This window comes from Carcharodon carcharias, chromosome 21 (genome assembly GCF_017639515.1).
Source record: "Carcharodon carcharias isolate sCarCar2 chromosome 21, sCarCar2.pri, whole genome shotgun sequence".
Taxonomy (NCBI): domain Eukaryota; kingdom Metazoa; phylum Chordata; class Chondrichthyes; order Lamniformes; family Lamnidae; genus Carcharodon; species Carcharodon carcharias.
Genome location: NC_054487.1, coordinates 77307514 through 77327436, shown reverse-complemented (window position 1 = coordinate 77327436; position 19923 = coordinate 77307514). Strand labels below are relative to the sequence as shown.

Here is a 19923-nt window from a genome sequence, read left to right as displayed (position 1 = left end):
AAGACTTATTGTACTGTATAGTAGCACGTGACAGACTGTGAATGAATCAGCCCGCAGGGTAGGGGAACCTTGGGGTTTATGTCTGGTTGTGGATGTTGATGGAAGCATGTAACTGCCACAGAAGCCCAGTAAATAAAGTTCACTGTTTCTTATGAGAAACCTGTCTGGAAAGTCATGTCTATAACAGCATCGCTGGCTAGGCCAGCATTTATTGCCAGTCCCAAACTGCCCTTGAGAAGGTGATGGTGACCTGCCTACTTGAACTGCTGCAGCCAGGCTTTGTAGCGGTTTGACATAACTTGAGCGGCTTGCAAGACCATTTCAGTGAGCAGTTAAGAGTCAACCACATTGTTGTGAGTCTGGAGTCATGTAGGCTAGACAGCATAAGGATGGCAAATTTCTTTCCCTAAAGGACATTTAGTAAACCCAAACCAGATGGGTTTTTACAACAATAGTTTCACGTTCATCATTACTGGAACTAGCTTTTAACTCCAGATTTTTATTAATTGAATTTAAATTCCACCAGATGCCGTGGCAGGATTTGAACCTGTGTCCCCAGAGCATTAGCCTGGGCCTCTGGATTACTGTATGGGATGGCTGTGGATTTCACGCAAAAGATAATGGATATCTGGAACATGCTGTTCCAAAAGAATGCTGCATCAATTGAGATTGCCAAGACTGAAAGATGTAGCAAAGTTTTTTTTTTCAGTAAAATTTCTGGCTGTAATGTGCTGGTCTATGTATCAGTATTTGTAAATGGGATTAATCTGCTTGAATAAAATCAAACAAAAAACTGCATTTTGAATCGCAGAGAATTTTGGCTATATCACAGTCATTGCAAAGCTTTTGTAGTATATGTTGGGCATTGGGACGGATTGCTTCTTATTCGTTTGAGATCATTCATTTATGTCAGCAAATTAAGAAAGGGAATTATTTATGTATTTATCTATCTATTTATTGATTTATTGTCAGCAAGCCCTTGAAGGGGAAATCAGAACTAGGGGCCATAAATATAAGATAGTGTCATGACTCACTGGGGAGAGTGCGCTGGAATATCCAGCCCCACTGTTCCCTGAGACACGACATGTGAAAAGTTTGACCAAACCACCAGATTGTCCCAATTCTACCCAACTGTTTAATTTAGGTTAACAGAATACGAGCACCCCAGGTTTGTAAACTTAATAAGTAAATAACTTTATTGAACAAATTGTCTTTAACAAGTGGCAAAAAGAAATATTAACTGCTAAATTAAACTCTTACCTGCTTCTTAAATACTCTCTCTCTCTCTCTCTCTATCTCTCTCTCTCTCTCTCTCACTCACACTCACTCACACTCTCACACACACACACACACACACACACACACACACAATAAATAAGACACACAAAACGTGGATTTTAAGGGTGGGATAAAACAGTTTAATAGCACCAATCTGGAGTACAGGATTTGATGGGTTGATTTTGATTGCTGCCTTCCAAATTCCTTTCAGTTCTTTGATGATGCGAGATGGTTTTCCCAGCAATTTCAGTCTTTAGTTCACTTGTTGAGCACTCGCTTCTCAATGTCTCCAATGGTGATTTTCACCTTTCCTCTTGACAGGTTGTCAGAGAGAGAGAGAGTAGGTTGTAAAGATATGAGAAGAAAAAGCCAGCTAGTTATTATTGTGGAATTACTGGAATCTTACATACACAGTAGCAAAAGGTTTTAGGTCTCTTTCCTTTCAGGCTAGGAGCTATTCTGCTGTACTGCTCTCACACAAAACCTAGTCACCTGGTCAGGAGCCAATTAAAATTCTGTTGTTAGGCAGCTTCCTTGGTTCAGGACTCCTTTCTGGCACCATCCTATCTTTCATGGTACACTCTGTTCCAGGACTGCAACATTGTATATTTCTCTCATCCTGTTCCAGTTGACATGTCTTTCAAACTGCAGCCACTGTAGTTTTAAATCCACAGCCAAACAGAAATAGAGAAAAATAAAAGGAAATGTTCCTGACGATAAATCCAATAGGGAAATGAAGAGAAACTTCTCTTAACCAGAGAATGGTTTTGTAGAACTTGCTACCACAAGGAGTAGGGGAGGTGACCGGCAAAGATGCATTTTCGGGGAAGTTAGATAAACACACGAGGAAGAAAATAATAGCAGGGTTCTAATTGTCCTGAGAGGTGGTTTCTGGTGGTTATTTTCACAACTGAGGGGAACTGAGAGACACTGATGTAGTGTGGGACTGAAGTCAGTTTGTCAGCCAGACAGGACCAGCAGTGGCATAAAAGCAAAGAAACTGCGGATGCTGGAAATCCAAAACAAAAACAAAAATAGCTGGAAAAACTCAGCAGGTCTGGCAGCCTCTGCGGAGAGGAACACTGTTAACGTTTTGAGTCCGTATGACAAGCCAGTGGCAAATATTGCTTTCGTAAAGTTGCCAGTGAACCAGCTAGGTTTTGTGACAAGGTGGCAGATTTTGCGGTTTGATTCCCGCCCCCCTCCCCCACCCCGGAGCTCACCCACAAGTTACCAGATTCTTTACATATAGCACCTTTCACAACCTCAGAATCGCTATAAAGCGCTTTATAGCCAATGGAGTACTTTTGAAGTTTAATCACTGTTACACTGCACTCCCACAAACAGCAGTGTGATAATGACCAAATAATCTGTTTGGATGTTATTGAGGAATAGATATTGACCAGGACACCAGGGATAACATTCTTGTTCTTCTTCAAAGTAGCACCATGGGATCGTTTACCTCTTTGGGGGGGCAAACAGCTTAACTTGGTTTAACGTCTCATCAGAAATATTGCGCCTCTGACATTGACAAAAATCCGGAGTTGAGTTTCTTGATGTCTGTGTGCTTTGCGTAATGTGTCTCCGTATCGGGAGCTTGAAGTACAAGCTCCCCACAATATTACCGTGAGCCCATCCTTTTGCTGGATGGCATTCTCGTGCATGTAGCACCCAGGGATAGTTTTATGCCAGTTTTTTGTTTAAGTGGAACATTTGGTCATACAAACAGTGTGAGAGATGACAAATGCCTATACGCTGAATTAACACAGGAATTACAGATCCATTTAAAGAACTGTTGGAGTACATATTGATTTTGATTACCAAACTTATTGCCATTATAATACTATTGTGTAAGCTTTAGCGAATAAATAGTGCAAACAAGTGCTCTGTTTTTTGTGTTTTTTATGAATTGAGGAACCCTGAGTTTTTTATAAACCATGAGCCTGGGAGCCCTTTCACTGACTTGTCCTTTTTGAATAATTGATATCTGTGATCTGCATGCTTACAACTACTGTGAGTGGCAATAAAATTTTAATGCACAAGTTGAAGGTCCCAAGAAACTCCAATTACTACATTGGCACTCAAAAAGAAAATGTGTGAGGAGAAAGATTGTTTGTATAGCATCTTTCACAACCTCATGACATCTCAAAGAGCTTCACAGCCAATTAAGTACACTTATTTTTTGAACAGTAGTTACTGTTGTAATATAGGAAACGCAGCCAATTTGCACACAGCAAGCTCCCACAAACAGCAACGTGACAATGACCGAATAATCTGTTTGTATTGAAGTTGATTGAGGGATAAAGACTGGCCAGGACACAGAGGAGAACTTCTCTGCTCTTCAGAATAGTGCCATGCGATCTTTTACATCCACCTGAGAGGGCAGACAGGGCCTCGGTTTAACATCTCTTCCAAAAAGTGTCACCTTCAACAATGCTGCTGTCCCACAGTACGGCACCAGAGCATTAGACCAGAATCTTGTGCTCAAGTCTCCAGCTTGGGACTTGAACCCACAACCCTCTGACTCCAAATTAGGGTTACTACACAGCTGAGCTACAGACCAGAATGTAAACATGAGCAGGGCTCAGACAGGGCTGGAGCTGAGGTTGGAGTCATGAAGATACCGTCATAGTGTACAAATGGCTTATGCTTGCACTTCATTTCAATAGCATATGAAAAACACAGCAAGAAGACCTGTTGCTAAGCCTCTGTGTTTATGTACAGAAAAACACTTCTTAAATGCACTTCCTAAATGAAATGACTGGCAAATGGCTAGCAGTCCTCGGCCTAGTTATGTATTTTAATTGGCATTTGCCAAACACAAGTGTTTCCTTTTGTCAGTCTAGTACCGTAGAAAGTAAGAATGGAGTGTGCAGGGCATCGTTTCTGGGCATGGTTTCTATTTCAAGCTTAATTTATTCCCGCTTGCCCATAATTACTACTTTTATATTTGGTATCACTGATCTATGATATGTTAATCAGTGGGGGGAAAAAAGGTAGATTATTCAGTAATGTAAATGCAGTCATATCCATTTCTTTATAATTCACTTTTTTCATTTCAGATGTTTCAAGTCTTGGTTATATTTCCAACATTTTCAAAAAATAAAAGATGTTGCTAACATATTAAATATCGCTTTGCATTATTTCATCTTTATAATTGCCATGGCAGGCAGTATTGTTTAAAGGGACAATCTCAAACTGCAGAAACATTTAACTATGCTCAGTTTCTTTTTAATAAGGTATCACAGCATTGCTACAGTACAGAAGGAGGCCATTCAGCCCATCGTGTCTGCACCCGACTCTCTGAGCAATTTGCTTAGTGCCATTCCCTTGCCTTCTCCCCATAATAACCCTGCACTTGTTCCTTTTCTAGTTCTCTTTTGAGTGCCTTCATTGAACCTGCCTCTACCACATTCTCAGGCAGTGCATTCCAGATTCCATTTGTTGTGTGAAAAGTTTTCTCATATCCTTTTTGCTTCTTTTGCAAACTATTTGAAATTTGTGCCCTCTTGTGCTTGATCCTTTCATGAGTGGAAACAATTTCTCCTTTTATATACTCTGTCCAGACCCCTCATGACTTTGAATGCTTCTATCAAATCTCCTCTTGGCCTTTTTTTTCCTCCAAGGAAACTGTGCTAACTTCTCCAATCTATCTTCATAACTGAAGTTCCTTGTCCCTGGAACCATTCTCATGAATCTTTTCTGCACGCTGTCCAAAGGGGTGCCCAGAACTGGACACAATCGTCCAGCTGAGGCCGAACTAGTGTCTTATACAAATGCAACATAACCTCCTTGCACTTGTACTCTATTAATAAAGCCTAGGATACTTTATGCTTTATTAACCACTCTTTCAACCTGTCCTGCCACTTTCAATAACTTATGTAGATATACACCTAGGTCCCTCTGCTACTGCACCCATTGTAGAGCTGTACCCTTTATATTGTCTCCCCATGTTCCTGCTACCAAAATGAATCATTTCACATTTCTCTGCATTAAACTTCATCTGCCAGCTGTCTGCCTATTCCACTAACTTGTCTATGTCATTTTGAAGTTCTACACTATCCTCCTCACAGCTTCCAATTTTTGTAACCTCTGCAAATTTTCAAACTGTGCCCTGTACACCATGGTCTAGGTCATTCATATATATCAGGAAAAGCAAGAGTCCCAACACTGACTCTCTGGGGAACTCCACTACAAACCTTCCTATTTCCAAGCTTTATTTTATTGAAGAACCATATTCAACAATCTAAGCACTCTAACTTGCTCATTAAAATAAGCACAAATCTCTCACACACAATGTAATCTAATAGACATCCACCTATCCCTGAAGGTAGATGGATAGACAGATAAGGTAGTCAAGAAAGCATATGGGATACTTGCCTTCATTATCCAAGGTAGAGAATATAAAAGCTGGAACTGGATATTATATTTCTACTTCTTAGGCAGTCTTTCGGGATTGAGCATGCCAATTGCTTCCACTGCTTCATTGGGTTCTGAGATGGCTGATAAGTCCAATACATGATTTTCAGTTTCTGCCATGTGCGGGACAAATGGTGCTTGAAGGGTTGGGTTAGTGAGTCTTTTGGAGGTCTGTGCACTAGTATATTATACTAGTTAGGCCGGTTAGGTGCAGTACTGTGTGCAGTTTTGGTCTCCACTCTACAGGAAAGATGTGATTGCACTAGAGAGGGGATTTATGAGGATGTTGACTGGATTGGGGAGTTTTAGTTATGGGGAAAGATTGCATTTGACTAGGGTTGTTTTCTTTAGACAAGGGGGGAGACCTCACGGAAGTGAACAAAATTATGAGGAGTCAAGATAAGAGTGGGTAAGAAGGTCCTATTCCACTTGATTGAGGGATCCATAACTAGGGGGCATAGATTTAGGGGAAGTAGGAAGGGGTTTAGAGGGAATTCAAAGGGGAAAGTTTTCACCCAGAGGCTGGAGGGGATTTGGAACTCACTGCTTGAAAGGGTAGTAGAGGCAGAAAACCCCCTATCATTTAAAATATACTTGGATATGCAATTGAAATGCAAGGCCTGGACCTGTAAAAATGACGGGTGGGACCCGGAAGCATAAATCCATTTCCGCCAGATCCCACTTTTGCCGGTGGGGGAAAAGGGATGGGATGTGATTCACACAGGAGGTAAACCCAAACTCAGCAATTTGAACCATAGCCATGCAAAATTACCCATGTCAAATATTTATCCAATCCCCTTTTGAAAGTTATTGTTGAACCTGCTTCCACCACCCTTTCAATCAGTGCACTCCAGATCATAATGACGCAGTGTGTAAAAATATGCTTCTTTATGCTGTCATTTGCCAATTGCATATTCAAGTATCTTTTAAATGTTATGAGGGCTTCTGCCTCTACCAGCCTTTTCAGGCAGCGAGTTCCAGATCCCCACCACCCTCTGGGTGAAAGATTTCCTCTTTGAATTCCCTCTAAACCTCCTCCTATTTACACCTAAATCAATGCCCCCCCCCCCTTCCCAGTTATGGATCCCTTAACCTTCAGCCTGTCTCCTCTAGTTACCTATCCTTTTGCCAATAGGAATAGTTTCTCTTCATTTACACAATCAAAACTCCTTCAAGATTTTAATTACCCTTATTAAATAGCCCCATAACCTTCTTCCCACTAAGGGGAACAGCCCCAGTTTCTCCTCCAGGTACAATGCCCTAAGAGGGCATTGGTGCCCATGGACTTTCATTGGATTGGTCCATGATTCTGTTTGGCAAAGTACTGCAGTACAACATACCTTCTGCAGTACAGCTGACCACAAAACCTCCCACTCTGCCTTCAGGCCAATATTGCGAGGGTTTAGAGGCTGATAATCAACCTGTTTGGCCACTTTATAAATGCACCTTCCATGGCCATCAAGTCCTGAAGTGGGACTTGAACCCAGAGCCTCTGGGCCAGAGGTAGGGAGACTACCCACTGCACCACAAGACTCCACTCTAATCTCTCCATGTAACTGAAATCTTTATGGTGCTTACCTTACCCAGAATGATGTGAAAACCAAAAGTTTTCTGTAGTGTCAATATTTATATTATTATTCATTTGAGATGTGGGCACTGCTATTGCCCATCCCTAATTACCCTTGAGAAAGTGGTGGTGAGACACTGCCTTGAACACAACTTAGTAGCTCCCTAGGCCATTTAGAGTGCAGTTGAGAGTCAACCGCTTGGTTCTGGAGATACATGTGTAGGTGAGACTGGGTAAGGACAAAAAATTTCCTTCCCTAAATCAAGTTAATTAACCAGATGGGTTTTTACAACAATGAAGTAGTTTCACGTTCACCATTACCAATATTAGCCTTTTATAAATTCCAGATTTGTTTAATTAACTGAATTTAAATTCCCTAGCTGCAATGGTGGGATTTGAACACTGTACATGAATTATTAGTCCAGGCCTTTGGATTATTTGTTCAGTAACCACCATATTACCGTACCCATTATGCTGTAAGGATCCATTATATGAACGTGTGTGCAGCAAAATCAAAAAAAATTGAATAAAATATTCCATCGCTTTAGTTTATTCCGTGAATAGTATTGATAAATATCCTTCCTTCTTTCATACATCATTTGGAATCCGGCCATTTTCACAGCCGCTGCATGAAAGAAAATATATGCGTGTTTTTGAAAGCAGAGAAGGTTTTGAAATACTCAGAAGGTTTTTGAAACATACTTTGATATCAATATGGGGCAGATAACCTGGCCTTATTTGTTTCAATCTATTCAGGTTAAGGAGGCATGCTCCAGACCAGTTCCCATTCAAGGTTAAAAGCAGAGCCTGCTGGAAACACTCAGCAGGTCTGGCAGCATCTATGGGGAGAGAAGCAGAAATTAACATTTCAGCTCAATGACCTTTCGTCAGAACTGGAAAAGGTTAGAGATGTAACAGGTTTGAAGCAAGTACAGAGACGGGGAATGGGGGGAAGGGAGGGGGGAAGGTGGGTGGAAGAACACCATCTCTAACACTGTTCTAGCTCTGAGGAAAGATCATTGGCCTTGCACGAATTCTGTTTCTGCCTCTACAGGTGCTGCCTGATCTGCTGAGCATTTCCAGCAATTTTCTGTTCTTATTTCATATTTCCATCGTCTGTAGTATTCAGATTTTTTGTCCCAGTTCAAGTTCTCTTCATGGGTGCCGAGTTTAAAATGCCAAGTCCTCAGTGGTAGAAAATAAGCCTTTGCTTTCTCTTCTAAAGATGTTTATTTCATTGCAGTAACAATTAACAGTTTTCAGGGGTCTACTCTGAATAGCTGATGGACTGTGTTCATAGTTTTATCATGCGGGCAGATTTAAATATTTGATGATTATGTTTTTCAGTCTGAGCACCTTGCTTTGAAACCTCTGTTCAATGAACCACAAAGACTCACTTCATGCTTCCTTCATTTGCAATTCAGCAAAATCTCAGGGCTTTAATTGATCATAAGGTTTAATTTAAATGCACCATAATGCGGCGTTCTTTAATGTGCATCTCTGTCAGAAGGCCCTGTTTTCTGTATAGGGCCTTTATTAATGAGCTCATGATTCTTGTGTGTGACTGATTTAAATGGGACTTCAACAGGTAGAGCACTAGGGTGAAATTCCAGAGTTATCGCCTCTGAGGCAGGGCCTTGCTCGAAGGAGGACAGAGTGGTTCAGAAACCTAAACCTTACTTTTGTGGTCATTGAAAATTCGAAATAAGCTTGTTCGCTCCATGCCAAGTTGTCCGATCTGCCCTCCTACTGGACAAAGCTTACGCCAGAGAGCTAACTAATAACATTGAGTCCAAGTTTCCTGAAACACATGTCATAGAACATTCCAGAAATGGTATTTTCCTAATGCTAACGCCTGACTACAATTCTACTATTTGAGTAGAACTCCAACACTTTGCTGCACTGCACATTGAGTTTGTTTTTTTGGAACCCTTAAGATGGAAATAGTTGGTAAATATGTTGAGGCAAAGTATCTTTTCCACCCAGCAAATCAGCATCTTTGAACATGCCAGATTCTGAAATTCAAAGCATGAGTTTTATTCCAAAACTAACTGTTGGACTCCTAATATTAACTTAGGGTAAAGGAGGGGGAAATATAAGGGTGTGGGAGGGAGACCAGAAAATCTCAACACTATGCTCTTTAAAGAGCTACAGCTCTGATTTAGAGGGATGTTGCTATAACAACTGGCTGTCACAGTCAGAAGGTTGTCGACCATTCGAGAGACTTGGGCATGACAATTCAATGCAGCGCAGAGGGAGTGCTGCACCGTAGGAGGTGCCTTCTTTTGGATGATAAGTCAACCTGCCGTCTCGGTAAAAGATCCCTGTGCACTATTTTGAAGATGAGCAGGGGAGTTCTCGCTCTGTCCTGGGCAATAGTTATTCCTCAATTAACACCCCAAAAATAGTTTATCTGGTCATTACACTGTTGCTGTGTGTGGGAGCTTTCTATGCGCCAATTTGCTGCTGCGTTTCCTACATTATACACTTTGTAAAGTACTTCATTGACAGTGAAGCATTTGGGGACTTCCTGAGGGAGTGAAAGGCACTATACAAATACAAGTCTTTTGTTTAAGAATTCTGACAAAGGCATTTATATCTGCAACATTAACTTGTGTGTTTTCCCCACAAACGTTTGTTTTCAGAGCTTTGCACATTACGTGAAGGTCATAGCACAGAAACAGGCCCAAGTGGTTTATGTCGGTGTCTGTGCTCCATACGAGTCTCCTGCACGAATTCATCTCACCCCATTTACATATTCTTCTATTCCTTTCACCCTCACGTGCATATTTAATAGGCCAGTTCCTTATTATAACCGTTGAAGATTCATTATTGCTTTGCTAAGAACTTAAAAATAACATTACTGCCTATGAACATCGAAGTGGATCAGCACAAAGGCTTTTCTCACTCTTACAACCTTTGCCCTCAGGTCGATGATTATCCAGATTTTCTGAGCGGACAAGATCGTGAGTCTGCACAACACATTCGCATCGTTTACATTTCACGGGCGGAGAAGAAACATCACAAAGTGCAAGTTAGCCGCAATAAATATTTACCCGCTCTCATCAGCGGCAGAAGGAAACTCGGTGCCATAAGCCAGGAGGAAGGTATGTGCAGCAGTCACTTGAAAGTAAATGGATATTGACATGATTGAAGAGCCATTAAACCCAGTGTGTCTGGCAGAATGAGAATAGCTTGGATATTTGCATTGAACACAATGGACCCAGCAGGACCTGGCGGTACTTACTGCAGGAATCTTTAGTCGTTAAAATTATATTTTTCAAATGTTCTTTTAAAATTGTCATTATTCCTTGTCTGCCTTTTCCCTGTGCCCCTCTGTCTTTCTCGTTGTCTGTCTGTCTGTCTGTCTCTCTCTCCTTCTCTCGGCCTGTCTGTTTTCCACCAGCAAAATTGCCCTTGAGAAGGCTATCGGGGATGGGCAACAAATGCTGGCCTAGCTAGCGATGCCCACCTCTCGTTAAAAATCCCTCCAAGTGTCCTTCCACTTCACCGCTGGGTCTAGCTTACCTGCCTTGGAGGACCACCACACCCCCCAACACCACCCACAGACTTACCTAATCCTGTGGCCTCTTCTTCAGCGGCTCCCACCTGACTGGAAGCCAAGCCCTTCAATTGGGCGGACGTCAGGTGAGGAAACTCAGTGACGTTAGGCACTCACTGGAAAGCTCAAGATCTATAACGTGTGGGGAAATCCCAGCTTCCAGCTTTTCCTGTGCGCTCCCAGGCAACCCCTTTCCTCACTTCTGACAAGCCTAAAGGTTTAAAATCTCCACCCCGTATCTGAACGGTTTTGAAACGCTGCGAGCATCGAATCCTCCGCCTTTCGTGACACCGCCCCATGTCCCTTTTGTGCCATGAAGGTCGCTGGGAATGACGGCTTTCCCAGGAATTTTTTGTTTAAGCCCCAGACTGCCAATCCAAAAGTGTGTGTCTCTCTCTCTCTCTCTCCGAGAATTTCAGTCTAGTTAAGACCAGGAGCCCATCCACGTGCGACACTTCAGCACAATCCGACGATTTGAAAGCAAGCACGGAGCCAGGAATTTCCAAATAGAATTTCTGCAATCTTCTATGTAGTCTTGTTAAATTCCATGATGTATTCCTCTATGGGATAACCGCCTGTTGTTCTTAATTTATCAAAGTCTGATCATGCCTCGCATACATTTAATAAATCACCTTTCTTATAAATTTAAGTGGAATATCCAAACCTTCCTCCGTGTCCAACTGACGAATCTCTAGCTTCAAAAATACTTTGTACCTGATTCTCCTTTAGATAGGAAGTGACAGTGCCAAGGCCATACCTTCCTTTTCCTTCTGTAAGGATACATAACCCGTGTCCACATATCTACTTCATTTTTCGACTGGTCATAACATCAGTGGGAAATCATACCCTCACGCTTGGTTTCTGCCATTCTTTTCAAAAGTAATTCCGATTACAATCTTCGGTCTGAAAATGTGTTTTTTTTTTAATCATTAGTTTCCAATCTTCACCTTGAGGCAACTGTCCTCTGTTGCCACATTAAGTGGATCCAAGCCAGATGGTGAAGTGTGAAACAAGATACGGATACTTTCCCTTCATAGCAGGTTTATTCACAGGATGCAGCATTACAGATCTCTGCCTCCTAACTGCTAATCCAGTATCCCAGCTGTCTCTCTTTCTGTGTGCTTAAAATAAACAATGCCCACCACCAGAACAGCATAATCAACCGACCATGATCATCTTGCCCGATCACAACCCCACCCTTTTTTTAAAAGAGTTGAAATTATCCCCATGCCATCTGTGTTGGATCTTTGAAAGAGCTATCCATTTAAACTCACCGCCCTGCTCTTCACTCCTAGCCCTCTAGCCCTGGCACAAAGCTGAGTGCTAGGATTTGATAAATGTTAGCTATTTGAATGCCAGTAACGTTTTTGTAATTTCACACTTCTGCACTTATAAATAAAACATGGCTTTGCAAAATTAAAATCCTTGCGCCCTACTTATAATAAGTAAATCCTGGCGTTGTGTATTTGATTATAACAGCAAAATAAAATGTGTGAGTATAAAGAACAAATGTGTCAAACTTGAGTAATCATTGGCCACCAATAAACCAATAAAATGTCACATTTTATTACCTACTTTCTCCTCGTCAGTAGTTTTTTTTTTAAAGAACGTGACTTATTGGAGGGGATTTTCAACAGCTTCATGCAGGAGTAGATAGTAAAAACAGAATGCTTGAACAAGACTTCACAGTTCTGGTGCAAAATGGAAGGCAAATTTCCACATTCTGTTCGCTGACTACTTCAGATAAAAATGCCTAGCATGTCCAAAAGGGCCCGCAATAAGAGTTTGATTCATCACTGTCCAGGCACATTTATTCATGGGGCAGAAAATTCCCCCCATCGGGGGTGGGGTGTTGTGCGGGGACAGGCGCAAACCCAATCGGGGCTGCGCCACCATTTTATGCGGGCAGGCCAATTAAGTCCCGCCCAGTGTGACGGTTGCCCAGAAGCGCTGAGCGCTGCTTGTGTGGGCGGGAAGAGGGGGAATTCCTTGAGCGCACGCGCGCAATAGAGTGCAGAAATCTCCCTGAGGCACAGAGGTGGTCGGACACCCCATACTCTGAAACCGAGTGGCAGATGCCACCCAAAATAGATGCCATGGATCTCTCATCAACTCCCCCCCCGACACTTGGCACACCGTGATCCAACCGGTCTCACTGAGTTCCATCTTTCTCCCGCAGGCTTCCAATCTCAACGCTCAAAGTACTCGCCTTGGAATCTTCTCCCAAACGAAACTTTCAACAAAGATCCACCTCCCTGAGGCACAGAGGTGTCTCAAGGAGATTTGTTGAAGTTTTAAACATCCAAATAAAGAAACTTTTAAAAATTTGCCCCCTCATGTGACAGTGTCACATGAGCTGGGACATGTCAATGAATTTTTAAAAAAAAAAAAATTTTATTGAATTTTTAAAACACTTCATGAAACCTCATCCCGCCTGTGGATGAGGTTCCATGAAAAATGCAAAGGCCGCCTGGGCTCTTAGTTCATTTAATCAGTTTTTAACAGGCCTTAATGGGGCTTTGACAGTTTGGCGGGCACGTGGCCGACTTGGCTGCGCTCCAGCCGAACTGAAAATCTAAATGATATCAGGACACCCGCCCGATGTCACCGTGCGTCATTGTACACGTTGGCGAGCAGGCCCCGCCTCCTCTCGCCAACCCTAAAATTCTACCCATGCTCCAATATGATGCTTGAAGACTGGATGGATTGGGTTTTCTCACTGTCCAAAGGGCCAGTTTGTATGGTGGACATTAGAGGTGGAAGCTGCCGCAGCCCATTTGATATTTGCACACGAGGAACCTTCTCCAGCCTTACAACTCTCCACAATACCTGGGCCCCTTCAATCCTGGCCTCTTGAGCACCCTCAGTTTTCATCGCTCCACATTGGTGGTCATGCTTTCAGCTGTCTCGGCCCCGAGCTCCAGAATTCCCTACCTAAACCTCTCCTCCTTTTAAGTTGTGTTCTAATTCACTTGAGTAAAGGAGGAATCTGAAGCCAGTCTTTCCTCTACAAAGGTTTAGTCATAAAACCCAGTGACGACAGGCACAGACTCCTTTATCCTTTCCCACTGCACAAATGGAAACCGGGTCTTATATACACTTAAGAATAATGCCCTAACCTTTTCCCAATTATTGACAGCCGCTTTCACCTACAACTAGAGCTTGCATTTTATTGTGGCAGGATTTCAACATTAACAAGGCGTTCTCTAATACCTATTTCCTCACCCATCCTAATATTTCTTTGTGTGACTCAGTGTCAAATTTTAACCACATGAAAGGTGCTATATAAATGCAAGTTGATGTTGTGGTTACTCATGGTGATACTCAATTGATGAAAGACCCATAGCAAACAGTAAGTTCAGACTTTCCTTATTGCGCTATGTAAGTTTAAGTTGAGACTTTAGCTTTAAGTTAAATTTATATGTTGTATGTGTGTGTACAGGGGAAAGGGGAAACCTGGGTTTTGGTCACTTTAGAATGTTGCCTGCAAGCCTGTGGGTTGGTTTGTATACCTGCATTTTCATGAGGTTTTAGGACCCTTGAAGTGGTTTAGGGAAGTTAAATCAAAGTAGGGAAAACTGTGTTATTGCCTAGCAACAGGGGTCCACAGAAACAGGGAAAAACAAAGAAAAGCGGTTTGATTTCAGTGGGTAGGGCCACTCCACAGAAGCTGCCAGAGCCGGCAGGAAGGGGAACAGGCACCAAAGAAAAATAAAGTTGGTTGCAGAAACCAGGGAGTTGGGTAGAAGAAAGAAGACAATGAAGTCAAGGGAAAAGAACAGGAATCTGAACTGGTCCTGTTCAGTGAAGTTAAAGTAAGGAGCAGAGGAAAGGGCCCCAGTTTAAAGAGAGAAAGCTGCAGGGAGCAGAACCAAAGCAAAGTGGGCTTGCGAGAAGCCAGAAGATTCAAGGAGACAGCCAAATGTAGATGACTTCTTAATATGGGCTTGTGAAGTAGTATCCTGAGAGTGTGTGTGGAGGGTGAAGCCTGAATGCATGTATAGATCCAGGGGGAGAGGAACATCAGAAGGAGAGTTCAAACTCTTGGAGGTGGATCTTTGTTGAAAGTTTCGTTTGGGAGAAGATTCCAAGGCGAGTACTTTGAGCGTTGAGATTGGAAACCTTCGGGAGAAAGATGAAATTCAGTGAGACCGGTTGGATCATGGTGTGCCAAGTGTCTGGCAGGGAGTTGATGAGAGATCCATAGCATCTATTTTGGGTGGCATCTGCCACTTGGTTTCAGAGTGTGGGGTGTCCGACCACAGATTGCCCATTACATGGTCTGTATACTTATTGTGAACATTAGAGAATAAGGTAGCTTTTGTAACTTGCGTTATCCTTACAAAAATGTATATAACTGTATATAGTTGTGGGTGAACAAGTGGTGTAATATATTAACTTTTCTTGTTGTGAATCTGTTCAGTAGCCACTCTCCACATTTCTAAACAAAAACTAAAAGTAGGATCTATCAAGCTGGGTTCCACTCTGGGATCTGACTTGTCCAGTAGTATCATCAGCTGCGATCATAACACATTGCTTTAATTTCTAACAAATACAGATGGGAATTTAGACAGAATTGGTTTAAATCATGTTCTTGAAAAGTTTTTCCCTTCTTTTCCCCTCAGGTGAATCAATCACAGTTTCTGAATTTTTGAAATTGTTCCAGTTTGTGTCTCAAGCCTTTGGCCAGGGAGGCTATAACAAGGTTTGCAGCATTGTTTAAGATAGGCTTTAGCTGTGCAATGGGAGTTTAACAGCCAATGACTGAATTTTAAACAACATTTGACACAAATACATTGGCTGGGATTTTGCAGTAAGAATAATTGTGAGTCTATCAGCACTCATTGTTAATTAGGAGTAAATTGGACAGCAATTTGCATTGTATGCAACTTGCATAGTTAATCGCGAAAATCGAATTTGCTGCTTGGGTTGCCCTGATCCTCCACGTGCTTTGCTCTAACAGTAACTCACTGACAGACTCAGCATCGAATAATGTGCAATGATGTGAAGTTGCTATACATGCCTAACAGATACCCGCTAAACATGCCAGAAAATGTTGGGGCTTATACTTTCAAATGTGAGTAAATTTTTAATAGTGTGGTAAGCCTTATTATCGAACAACAATTTTAACACTGAAAATGTATTTTTTATAAGTGTGGACTCTCATTCCTACAAATTTTAATTATTGTTGGAGGTTTTTTTTAACCTCTTCTTTCATCTCCCTCTTAATCACAACTTTCTTTCCCTGTCTCTATACATATTATTGAATTCAATATGCCAACGTACATTTCCTGGTCTGGACTCTGCATACATCAGAAGGATTCTCATTGGTTAACAAGACACACCTTTACTTGCCCTGGTCCTAAATCTGCTGTAGAGAGAGATGTGTTGTTTTGGATTTCCAATCAATACAAGTTGTAGTACAAAAGCCTACAGAGAGTTTGCAGTTTGTGTTAATGTAGTGAACGGCTGGCACTGTTCGAGATTGACTGCAAAATCCAGGGTCATTCTATTTGCAACCAACACTTTATCTATGCTAATGTTTCATTTGAAGTACCAAAGGACCATTGCAGATGCTATTCTTCCTGGAGTGTCAGTTTAGACTTTGTGCTCAAGCCTCTGGAGTGGGACTTGAAGCCACAACCTTCCAACCCAGTGAGCATTGACAACTGAGACTTCAAAGTTACATTGACCTCCTTTATTTTCAGTTTTTGTTGGTAATCTCGCTGATAAGTGGTGACTATCAATGTTGATAAGTCGGTGTTCTTAAGTTCACAAATCAGCTAATATAAGGGGTGATACCAACTGACCATGATGAATGACTAGCATTCAATATTAAGAATGCCGTTAAATTTCTTAGCTTGCGTTTTATTTAAATTGCTCACTTGATAAATGCTTGTACAATGCTGAAGAAATAGCATTGTAATCTTTTGTTTTTTAAAAGACTATTGATGAATTTTGGAGTGGTTTGAATTTGTGCCAAATTGGGGTGTGTGGACCTGCACCCACCTCTTTGGGCGGATGGTTCTTTCCAGTCAGTTTGAAAAGGAAGAAAGGTAGAAAATGAACAATAAGATGAAGAAAGGTTCTTCCCTGTGATGAGAGGACAACTTTGCGTTGTGGCTTTGCTACGCTCTCGGGTGCAGTACAGAGGCCGGGTGTGGGCATTCACCCTGGGAGCAAGTCGCCTCCATTGACTCCTGTGTTGCAGGAGGTTTCCAGGCCAGGGTGGGTCTAAAGGAGGAGAAATAGGGGCAGAAACCCCCTCCATCCCCACCCAAAAAGATCAAACTAAAAAGCATACAGTATCTAAACCTGCTCCCACAGGATGGGAAGTGATAAAATGCATGTGCTGTTTGATTCAAGTATTAAAACTTGTTTTACAAATGCTTCTTTCTCGAAGAATCAAAAAAAATATTTTTATCTTTAGTTCTGGTTAGTAGCAACATCCAGGAGGGCATCAGCACATCAGATGCACCGAACACAAAGCAATACAGACCTCTGAATGAATTCTCTGTCAGGTAGGAAATATTATAATACCAAATCATTTATAATGTTAATTAAAGAACTCATTAACTCATTAAACTTATAGGCCTGGATTTTACCTTTTGGCAGGCCTGGGGTCAACTGGGAAATGGACCACTGACCGCGATCGGCCTCCGACTGCGATTTCACATTGGCTGGCCAATTAACGGCCATCCAGTGTGAAAGGCGTGCCGGAGAGCTCAGCGCTGCCGGGGTGGGGGGGAGCGGGAAGAGGGTGGGCGATGATGTTACTGTGGACGGGGGTGAGCACTGCAAGAGAGCTCCCTGAAGTCAGACAGCTGCCTCAGGGAGCTGCAAACCTTCAAATGATGAAATAAAGGCTTAGAAAGCTGCAAAAAAAATAAATGTCCGTGCGTCACAATTAAGCACCTGAAAATATACCTCATAAAAATGCTGTCCACAGATATTTATTTTCATTTTCGCTCATAACAGAGATTTCGTTCCACCCTTGGATGATGAGAAATGTAAAGGCCACCCGGCCGATTTGTCCATCCACCAGTAAGGTTGGATGGGCCATGAAAGATCTGAGACAATTGTGTCGGTGACGGGCTTAATTGCTGCCTTAATGGTTGGCGGGCGCACTTACGATTTTTGCGCGCAGCCACCAAGCGAAATATCGCGCGAGTGCGCGATGATTTCGGGACGCTCGCCCGACGCCATCTCGCGTGATTTTACGCCCAGTCAGGTCGGGCGTGCACCCGCCTGTGAAGCGTAAAATTCTGCCCATAGATTACTTAAGTAATATTCTCTTGGGATGCCTTGTCGTTCAGTACGGTATTTGGATCGGGAGTGGCTCTGGAATGTCTGGACAACTCAGAAGAACACAAAAGGAACAGGAATAGGCCAACCAGCCCTTTGCATCCCCTCTGCTGTCCAATAAGATCAGGGCTGATTTTCTACCTCAACTCCATCTTGCTGCACTAACCCCATAATCCTTAATTCCCTTACGAGTCCAAAAATCTATCCACCTCCGACTTGAACATATTCGACAACTGAGCATCCACAGCTCTCTGGGGTAGAGAATTCCAAAGATTCACAAGTTTCCCCTGATCTCAGTCCTAAATGGCTGACCCCTTACTCTGAGATTGTGACAACTCCAGCCAGGGGAAATAGCTTCTCAGCATCTACCCTGTAAAGACCCTTATCTATGGAATGCATTGCCACAGAAGGCTGTGGAGGCCAGGTCATTGAGTGTATTTAAGATGGAGATAGATAGGTTCTTGATTGGTAAGGGGATCAAATGTTACGGGGAGAAGGCGGGAGAATGGGGTTGAGAAACTTACCAGCCATGATTGAATGGCGGAGCAGACTCGATGGGCCGATTGGCCTAATTTCTGCTCCTATGTCTTATGGTCTTAGGAATTTTATTGTAGTAAAAGCAATGCGACACCCATGGCGCAATCTTCCAAAAGTGCAAAAAATATACCATCACAGTGGATAAAATAAGTGGCATTTAATAATTCATCTTACACTGACCTTTCACCTCTCTGACAGCTAAGTTTGAGTCCAGTCCACGTGGAAAGGCTGAAACATCCCCCCTCATAGTTATGAGGGCCCTCTCTCTCCCGATCTATGATGAGTTTAGTTTACAAATTTGGCACCAAATGTCTCTCGGAGAGACAATAGGGATGGCTAAAATGGAAAATGTTTCATTCATGGGGTAGATGATGTTCTCCTGAGAATGGGCATACTGTTAAGCAGCCTCGAAAGAGCTTTAAACTGCAGCATGCTGTGATTCATATGACCTGGGTGTACGGGGTATCTGAAATGGAAAATTGCTCCATCCCACAGTTTCCAACATCCCTTTCTCTTGATGAATATAAAAACTCAGCAAAAGTTAACTCGTAGCAGAAAGTCCAAATCTATACTGAGCATTGTGGGTGCCAAATCCCAAGGATTAAATTATGAGGAACGATTATGCAAACTAGGGTTGTACTCCCTGGAATTTAGAAGACTTAAGGGATGATTTGATCAGTTTTTGAGCTATTGGGGCTAATTTACGGGGCAGATGGAGAGAAACTATTTCCGCTGGTCGGGGAGTCTAGAGCTATGGGACTTAGCTCTAAAATTAGAAAGACCTTTCGGGAGTGAAGTTAGGAAACGTTTACATGTGAAGGGTGGTTCAAGTTTGGAACTCTCTCTTCCCCAAATTGCAGCTGATGTGTTATGACGTGGCAGGTATATACTGGCAGATGTGTGCCAGGTGGACCAAATCCACAAGGGAAATGTGGCCACACTATCACAACGGTTTTGCAATTTGTATTTATTACAAGATTTGTGCACTGAATTCAGAAGTAATGAGTACACAAACACCTTTAGAGATTTTTAAAAATAAATTAAAACATTTATTAACACAAAGAAGATTTCAAGCACCTATGTAAGATTACAGTTACTTAATAGAATAACAAATTCCTAATTAACCTGACTCCTAAATACACACCCCTTTAAGGCAACAGTCTAAAATAGATTTTAAATTTAAATAGCAAGCCAGCAGGTTTACCATAGCACCCACTCAACAGTGGAGTTCCAACGGCTTTCCTCCACCTTTGGT

General features: G+C 42.2%; 1 protein-coding gene across 1 annotated transcript in view; it reads left to right on the top strand.

Moving 5' to 3' along the window:
• The window catches only part of c21h12orf56 (chromosome 21 C12orf56 homolog), a 78854-nt gene that overhangs the window by 4544 nt on the left and 54387 nt on the right, over positions 1-19923 (top strand). The window contains exons 2-3 of the mRNA XM_041216330.1: positions 10194-10371; positions 17257-17347. Of these exons, the coding sequence (XP_041072264.1) occupies positions 10194-10371; positions 17257-17347 (269 nt within the window). The remainder of the gene's footprint in view (positions 1-10193; positions 10372-17256; positions 17348-19923) is intronic.